At 32.3% G+C, this 9798-nt stretch overlaps 1 protein-coding gene across 1 annotated transcript; it reads right to left on the bottom strand.

Annotated features, from left to right (window-relative positions):
• Positions 1–874: 874 nt before the first annotated feature.
• Positions 875–2083, bottom strand: LOC109186742 (transcription repressor OFP13). The gene has a single exon (XM_019336858.1). The coding sequence runs from the start codon at positions 1814–1816 to the stop codon at positions 1094–1096; it is 723 nt and encodes a 240-aa protein (XP_019192403.1). The 5' UTR covers positions 1817–2083; the 3' UTR covers positions 875–1093.
• Positions 2084–9798: the final 7715 nt, after the last annotated feature.

Below are 9798 nucleotides of genomic sequence, written 5' to 3'. Positions count from 1 at the left end.
CAACTTGTGCAGTGGTACCAAAACCTTTCAGCTACCAAACTTCTTAAATGCAGGCCTCCTTCAAATTGGTACCAGGTGGTCCGGATATATGCATACATGTTTATATACATACACATTTATACTGTGTTTCTTGGCTTCTTGACAATGAGAAGGATGGTGATGTAACAGGGAAATGAATGCCACTGTAGCAGCATTGGTTAATACTGACCATTTCTTGGTGCATGTGAGGTGAAGTACAAGTATTCATTATACTGTTATGATGTCCTGCTTTTTTTCCTATGTAAAATAGACAGATGCCACTCTCATGTCTTCTTGCTCCCATGTGGTCTGGTACATTTGGTTCAACCTTATACCTTCATTATTGCCTTCTTTGCATCCTTCTTGTGTCCCAGATTTCTGAGCCTTCTGACCTACAAGTTCTAGGCAGAAGGAGTTAAAAGTGTTTGGTAAATAGCTGTTAGCTGATTAGGTTAGTGAGTTTGACTAGTTAATAACATTAGCTGATTATAGAAAGTTGTTTGATAAATTAGCTATTAACTGATAATTGATTATATGCAAAATGACTTTCGTATCATTAATTATTGGTACATGTTATTGTATCACAATATATTACATGCCAAGAAGGCAAGAATCATGAAAAAAATTGCCAAACTTTTAATCTCAAGTTAAACCCAATGTCTAGATAACATCTAAATAATTTTAAAAATAGTTACTTCAATACACATTTATAGAGGAGAAGTGAAAACATATGGGCTTTTTTTACCCAACATCCTCTATCCTTTATACCTAATATAAGATAATATCGAGTAATATAGTGAACTAGTAAAAGCTATTGAAGTACATTCCATGATTTACCTCCTTTACTAAAACTTCAAAATGAGAGTATCGAAACTTTATACCTAATAAAATAATAATATACAAACATTTGGTGAACTAGTAAGCTGTTAAAGTACATTCCATGGTTTATCTCCTCCACTAAAACTCCGAGACTAGAGCAAGTGGGAGCCCTCGGGATGAATCCCAAAAATAATATACCCATAAAAAGGAAAAAAAAAAAATGAAAGTGATGAAATAAATCATTGAAACTATATCTTCATCCTTGCTCTTCCACAATCTCCTTGTGACCTAGAGGAGACAAAGGAGAAGTAGGGGAAGATAAAGAAGAAAGAGCAGATGAATATGAAGTGCTGAGAGAATCCGCAGAAGTTTTGGGAGCAGAAAGTTCAATAAGCAAATCCACAAAAGCTCCCACAATGAACCCATGATTCCCATTCCCATTCATCTTCAAATACCATCCAAGAAGCTCCTGCAGCCATTCCCAATCCTTCATCCCGGAATAGCTCTCCACCATTTCTTGCATGGACCTCTTGAAATCCCTGTATGGGTCGTCTGATTCCATGGCCAGAATCACACTTTCTTTGAACGGACTCTCTCCTCCTTCTTCTTCTTCTCCATCGATCGTTGTTTTTTCCTTTGACTGATCTGCCATGATTATCGACGAGGTAGTTTGTTCGCCGGGCTCGAAAAACAGCCTCTCCGATGATCTTACTCCGCGTATGATGGTTTCCAGGTGGCTGTCCTCCGAATGATCAGTCAAGAAGCTGGTGGATTCCGGGGTGTTGGTGAACCAAGATTCCGGCGAGTCAGCCCCGTCGGAGAAGACGGAGTTTACAGTCTTGAAAATGGCCGTTTCGTCGCCGGTGGGTGTCCGGAAAGAAAGGGTCTTTGCTTGGGCGCAAGACGGCCATTGCCATGAACTCTGCAGCAGCTCTCTGTTCTTGAAAATGGAAGGGAGGAGCTTCATTTTCTTGCCCATGGGAGGGAGATGAAGAGTTTTATTAGGGGCTGTTTGGATGTGTAAAGTTGTGAGTTTTGTGTGGGTTGATTTGGAGGAAGGGCATTAATTGTAATCAGAAGGAATTGCAGGGAGAGGAGATATAAAGGAGGAGAGGTGAGAGGTGGTGGAACTTTCATGGGGGGTGGGTTGGACCATTCATGCTTGTATTAAATTGTTGGTTTCAAGTTTTATTATTTGTTTTATCTTCTTCCTCTACAAAGCTCATGACAAAGCAGGCTAAAAATGAGTTATGAGTTGCCCGCACAGATTTAGCTCACTAGCTTACTGGTTCAGTAAACAGTATTTGGAAGAAAAGATTCAGGTTTGAATTTTGGTAGCCATAGTGTCAGTGTGAAGATTATACTCAAAGTGGATAGATCCTTTATGTACACCAGTATTTGGTCCTGTCTCCTCACCGTGATTTGGAAGTGGAACTTAGAATCTTGTGGTTACAGAAAATAGTGTAGCCTACTAACTTCATTAGGTTGTCCATATTTATGCTTATTTTTCAATATGAATAGGTATGCTTTACTAAATGAACATGTGCATTATTAAATACATAGTAGTTAGTTGTACATTTGTTATGGGTATCCCTATTCAATTTCTTTAATTAATGTGCATATAGTTTTTTTTTAATTAATATTATTCATTAATTTCACACTATTAGCATTTGTTCATATACTTATGAAATTTTGTACACCAATCATTAGTGACCAATTCAATTATCTATATTCTTTTAATTGGTTGCAAATGGGATATAATTCTATAATGTTGTATATTTGTTCTTGTAGATACTAAAGTGGGGTTTGGTTCACCCAACAAAAATATTGTAGCCTCCCATATTGTTTTATGTGTTGTCTTAACAGCCATACACATGGAACTCACAAAGAGCTTTCGTATTTGCATACATCAACTCTTGTTTGACTAGGTACTAGGAGGATAAAGTATGTTGGTTGACTACTACTTTTGTCATGTTCACTTTGTTCTTTTTTGGAAAGGTAAACTTAATTAATCGGTGTTTATAAGTTATTTTCAATGTAATTAATGTAGTCTTTAATTTGTTTTTAAAAGGGTTGGTGATGCTCAACTCTCTTGTTGGTAACCATTTGGAACAAATTAATTTCCCTCATTTGTTTTTCCATACTAAATTATTTTTAGTTTTAGATATATAAATTTTAAAAATTATTAGTAATATTATTGCTATTTTTTTTGGGTAACATGAGAAACCTGTGGTTATTATCCGATAGTGAACGCTGCGGAACGTTATGCTGTGAGCAAGGTGGACACGGTTCTATATTCATAATTTCTATACTGTAGATTTATAATTTATATACTGTAGATTCATAAAATTTATACTTTAGATTCATAATTTCTAAATTGTAGATTCATAATTTATATACAATAAATTCATAATATCTGTATTGTAGATTCATAATTTCTGTATTGTAAATTCATAATTTCTAAAATGTATAGTTATCAAATTATGAACATATAGTTCTCTGATTTGTGAAAATAGAGTTTAACAATTGGAATCTAAAGTATAAATTTTATGAATCTACAGTATAAAAATTATGGATATGAAATCGTGCCCACCTTGCAAGGTGGGCACGTGCTCAGAGCATAATTTGCCTATACATTTCACCCTACATATGACAATATGAAAATTATGCTTATCACACTCAACCACCTTTTTGGACCATTATTTATTGTTTCAAATATTGTTCTTATTATTATTAGGAATAAGGGTCAAATAGGCCACTGAACTGTACACCACGTTGCAATTAGGTCTAAAATGACCTGTTTACCTAATACTCTGCTGACGTGGAGGTTGCGGATTTTAAAAATTATTTTTAAACAAAAAATTAATTAAAAAAAAAAAAAACAGAACTGCCGGAGACAAAATCGTCTCCGGCCGTTCTGTTTTTTTTTTTTTTTTTTTTAATTATTTAATTTTTTGTTTAAAATTATTTTTAAAATTTCCAACCTACATAGCAGGTAAATAGGACATTTTAGACGTAATTGCATAAATTTGTGTAGTTCAGGGACCTAATTGCATCTTTTTTGAGTTTGATGGCCTAATTGTAATTTGGTGTGCAGTTCAGAGGCCTATTTGACCCTTATTCCTTATTATTATTATCGTTATTAATGTCATAGTTATAATTTATAAAGAAGACATTATATAGTTTTAAAAATAAAATGCAATCAGCTAGTATAAAAAATTATTGTAAGCTACGTTTTATTACCAAATATATATCCAAATATTTGTAAAGAAATTTATGGTGAGAAAAGCGAAAGGGGCGGAAACCGCTGCTCGGATATCATGTGAGTTATTTAATGAAGAAACAGTACCGTATATCTTACATACACTTAATCATATGCACTATTTGTCCTTGTCCCCCGGCCCTCTATGTATGTCAATGTCATTAAAGTAATTTATTAATTGACATGTACTCTCTACCCTATCCTCATTATATATTATACAGTAATATAACTAACTACCTTCAAATGAAGCAAACATATATTGTTATAAACTATTGAGTTAACTTCCGATTTAGTTCTCGATTATGATAATGGGAGTATTTGATAAATGGCGGTTAGCTGATAGCTGAATTGAGTTAGTAGGTATAACTAATTGATAGTATTAGCTGTTTGTAAAAAAATATTTGGTAAATTAGCTGTTAGCTGTTAACTAATTACATAAAAATGACTTTATCAAAAAGCTACTTTGAATAGCTTTTTGAATTTTAGCATTTTAGAGCAAAATATTGTTATAAAAAGCTAAATTAATCAAACACTTATGTTGATTATTTAACCAAGTCAAACAGTTAATAATGGTCAAATAAGTCAAAATTGGTTGATAGGCTAACTATTTTACCAAGCAGGGCCAATATATTTTAAAATTTAATGTCCAGGTAATAATTTGATTATATTTTGTTATTGACGATTTTGGTGATATAGTTTAAGCAGTGCCAAGTAGCTTGTAGCTCCATGACATTTCTTTGACTTTCTCAAATAGGAGGTCACAATTTTGAACCCTAGTGGAGGTATTGACTCTTTGTATTATAGAGTTAGTAGTACTAAAAAATATAGTTTAAGCAGCCCTACCTTTGTTATAATTGTTTATGTGAATGATTAAATTATTAATTAAGATCTAGCTAAATTTTAAAACGAAAGAGGATAACCTAACCCCAATCAAGTTGTTCACACAGTTAACTTTATAACCTCATGATTTCAAGCTTGATTCTGATCATATGGGAGTTGTCTATTGTCTTGCCTTATATTATTGGTTTGAGCGTTAGTGTTAGTTGTACTTTCAGATAGATCGATTTAGAATTGACACCTATGAATTGAAGAAAAGCATAGCTTACCATATTTTTGCCTTTTTACATGCATGCATTGTCTCTATTGAGTTTTGCCCACGTAAAGTTCCTCCATACAGTGTTACAAACGTACCACTGCCTCTTCCATTACTTTCGTTGCAGTGCTTCGTACAAATGTACAATTCAAACAAACGTTGTTGCTTTGAAAACGATAACTCCTAATTTGCTTTATTCAATTCATTATATTGTTTTCTTCTAACTATGCATCGTTTACTTTACTATCATATATATATGCGTACGTATTTTATATTTTTCATAACACTAGAATACTAGATGCATGTAGTGTCTAATCTAAGGAGAAGTTGTACGTGGTTCATCAATCATTATCCGATCCAGTTAGCATTTTGTTGGGTACTAATAAAGAGAGAATAAAAAAAAAAAAAATAGAAGTTACTCGCTCTTAGATTATCTAGTAATTAATTCGTTTGTTAGTTACTGTTTAAATTTAGAGAAAATTACACTTTTGGTCCTGTGATTATTGTGGTCTTGTTAATTTGAGTATTTGACTTTAAAAACTATCAATTTAGTCCCGTAACTATACAATTTTTAACACATTTGGTCCTCTCGGCCAAATGTTACCGGAAAACATAATTCCTTTAAAATTGTTTATTCATGAGGGTAAAATGGTCATTTTAAGTTAACAAAAAAGGGGAAAGCTGGTTCTCCGACGATCTCTCTCACTTGATTCTCCAGTAGGCTCCCTTGGCTTACGAACACGACGGATTCCTGAATCACAGTCTGCTTCAATCTCTTCTGTCCTTCTTCTTGAATCTTTCTTGCTTGTATTCTTCTTTCTTCTTGCTAGCATCCTTTCTTGTGCGAGAATGCATGGTGGGTCTAAGAATGTTGGTGGAAACTCGTCTCTGATCTCCTCTGTTTGGGCCTGAGCTTCAGCAGACCTCTACGCACTCCAGCTTTTGTCGACATAATTGAAGAAGTAATGATACTTCAACAATTAATTTCCCTACAATTTATAGGCTTGATTTGTAATGAAGTTTTGTCTTTTTGAAGTGTATTGAATTTTGCAAAACAAGGTGGCAGCACATCAACATAGCAGCGTGGGTTTTAAGTGTCTATATCATTATTTCATAAGTGGAATATTACCCACTTCCCTCCACATGGTTTGATGTCCGCGTATCCGAATATGCAACAGTTCTGCCGCAATACTCAAAGCTCCGAATGAGGAAATTCTCGCTGCAATTTCGGCCAATAGTTGCGTCTCGCTGCATTCCGGCCAACAGGGAAGAAGAAGAAATTGACTTGAAATTACCATTTTGCCCCCATGAATAAACAATTTTAAAGGAATTACGTTTTTCCGGCAACATTTGATGACCGGCGATTTGGTCGGGAGGACCAAATGTGTTAAAAATTGCATAGTTATGGGACTAAATTGATAATTTTTAAAGTCAAATACCCAAATTAACAAGACAACAATAGTCACGGGACCAAAAGTGTAATTTTCTCTTAAATTTATAAATTAGTTAAATGATCAACGCGATAATTCATTCGTGTTATAGTTTAATCTGAACAACTCAATGGATCTCGTCTATAAATTACCTTGTGTAATATATTTATCCGTTCGTTTTTGTAATAAGTTGTTGACAAGTAGTATATAGGGTTACGCTTGCCAAGCCTACAAGTCATGTAGGGTTACGCTTGCCAAGCCTACAAGTCAAACCCTACAAGCGTCGCTTGGGTTCTTACTTTTTCTGAACTTGTCTATCATCGACAAAAGTTAAAGCAAAAAATTAATTTTTTTTTCATATGGCATTTAGTATCCTCACCATAGTGTGACTAATTTAGATTCAACTCAAATCGTGTTTGTAAGGTTTGACTCTTACTCAAGAGACAACCTGACTCAAAGTTTTTTTAAAAAAAACATGGTGAACCCTTTAATTTAAAGCATCCCCATTGACTATTTTTGAGGTTTTTTTTTTGGGGGGGGGGGGGGTGGGGGGAGGGGGAGGGGGAGTTCATATTGTTAGTTTGGAGTTTTTTTTTTTTTTTTTTTTTTTCATAATTGTGGCAGTTTTTTTTTTTTTTTTTTTTTTTTTTTTTTTAAGATACTTGTGTGCTCAACGGGCACGTTAGGGTCATCGCCAACTAGTAACAATCGAAATTTTTTGTTTTGTTTTTTCTTTCTCTTTCTTTGTTGACTCTTATTAAGTTGATACAAATTCATGATATATACGCTTATTATTACAAGATTATTAATAATTTAAAAAATAAAATGCAAAGTCTAGTGTACTTTCAGTTGCCAAATCTCATTTAAAGTTGTCCTATCACATTAGTTACGGCACCAGGAGTACTTGCAATATAATTATTCAATTATTATTGACGCGTTAAACATTAATCTCAATGATGATAATCATGTTGGCTCTCCAGATCAGATTAGGCAGCCAATTGTACATTTGTACCTTACAGAATTTTGTGTGTGTATATATATATATATATATATATATATATATATATATATATATATATATATATATATATATGTCCACACCAATAATATGGTTTTCAAGCTAAAATGTTTGAGAACTTTTAACTTTAGGTTATAAAGTTGATCCCATCGAAAATAATTTATGTTGAAATATCATGTCTGTTTGTATAAATGGTGTTTTATCTCTTGACTATCTAAATTAAGCACAAATCAATAGTACTCAAAAAAAAAAAAAAAAAAAAAAATTAAGCACAAGTCCGAGTCCATAACAAATTGTCGAGCTGATAAGTTTGAGACCCTTTGACTTTTTTGGTCTCTTGTGGAAAAGTGTAGCCAAGACCTCTTTAACATGGAGCTGAGACATGATACACCCTACAAGAATTATTGAACCCTCAACTTTGCAGTTGCATTAGCAATTCGCTTATCAACTGTTGAATTAAAATCTTTATTTTGACTTTAGATTATGAAGTTGATTTATAAATATAAGATCTCAGTTAGAGAATATCATATTGTTATATAAATAACATTTTTATCCTTTAACTTTCTAGATTAAGCTACGAACAATAAGGTGTGAGATCGGTAATAATTTATTATTTGTACCTTACATAATAATAATTAATTAATAATTCAATTCAAAGGGGGCAAACATTTAACAAACATTTGTAGATTGTCATCTGCAGTTTCCATGCACAAGTGAGATCCAATGTTTGTGTGTGTGTGTGTGAAAGCAGTGAAGGACATTTGGAACATGAAAGTTTAAGAAGACAAATAGAATGGGGTCATGGCAGGGAAATAGGGAATCATATATCAACTTTAATTTTATTTTTTTTCTTCTTGGTATCACTTTTTATTCACAAAGCTTCAATTCAATCATAGCTAAAATTGGTGAGTCCAAGTGTTTGTTGAAAGTTGGAACAATGCAGGGTGAGTTTTGGACTAGTGGACAAAAATCATGTGACATAGATAACCCGATCTATTCGGTCCAAAAGAGATGCTCAAGTGAGTGAAATATGATTTGTGGACTATATTATTCAGGGATGTAATTTATCTAGTGTGCATCTCAAAAAGTGATTGTCACAAAAAAAAAAAGAAAAAAAAAAGAAAAGGATAACTCTATATATATATATATATATATATATATATATATATATATATATATATATATATATATATATAATGTATATTTATTTTATCAATTTGTAGTAAAAATCAATCAATATAATTATTTATTAATTAATATTTCATTTGATCTTGATCTGACCCATCTCACAGATAAAATTCATAAGACGGTCTCACACAAGTTTTTTTCATAATATTCAATTGAATTTAACTTTATATACATTTCAAAAGTGTAGATAACAGTGAAGTAATTCAAATTAAATGTCTGAAATAGTATTTACTTCACCTACTCATTCAATATTTCAATGGGGAAAAGAAGACATTTCAACAGTTCTGTACTTAAATTAATACGGAGTAAATTTTTTTTTTTGAAAGGTAATACGGAGTAAATTTGATTTATGAGCAACTTTAAAAAAAAATAAAAAAATATGACAGGTAAGTTCAAGTACAACAGTTTTGTACTGAACTTATAAATTTCTATTAGGTGCAAATCTTACCTGCCAAAATTAAATTAAATTAAAATTTTTTTAAAAAAAAGGAAATTTTTTTGAGACCTTCTTTATGGAAAGCAAGAGTGATGTTATCAAATTACAAGGTATTTGGCACTATCAATTTACAAATATTTAACTATGTATATGCATTATTATGTTAAATTTATCTTTTAATATTCATTTTCTTAGAACATCCCATCAAATAAAATTTTTGGCACGAGTTTTTTGTGGACTAGCTTGGAAAGGAAAAACAAAACCCAAATATTTTGTTGACGCACTATTAGGCGAGCGACTTTCCCTCACCTTTTTTTTTTTTTTTTTTTTTTTTTTTGGGTCTAAAAAAATGTGCAAAAACCAAACACATGTTCAATTTCAAATAAGAACTAGTAGTCCCATAAGAATGTACAGACTAATCTCATCCGTCCTTCTAAATTGATCAAAGACTAAAAATTAATTTAAAAAAATAAAAAAAAATACGATGACCGTTTTTAATTACGACGGTACATTTGAAAACTAATAGTGCACACA

The sequence above is a fragment of the Ipomoea nil genome, unplaced genomic scaffold (assembly GCF_001879475.1).
Source record: "Ipomoea nil cultivar Tokyo-kokei standard unplaced genomic scaffold, Asagao_1.1 scaffold1407, whole genome shotgun sequence".
NCBI lineage: Eukaryota > Viridiplantae > Streptophyta > Magnoliopsida > Solanales > Convolvulaceae > Ipomoea > Ipomoea nil.
This window is presented reverse-complemented; position numbering and strand designations above follow the sequence as displayed.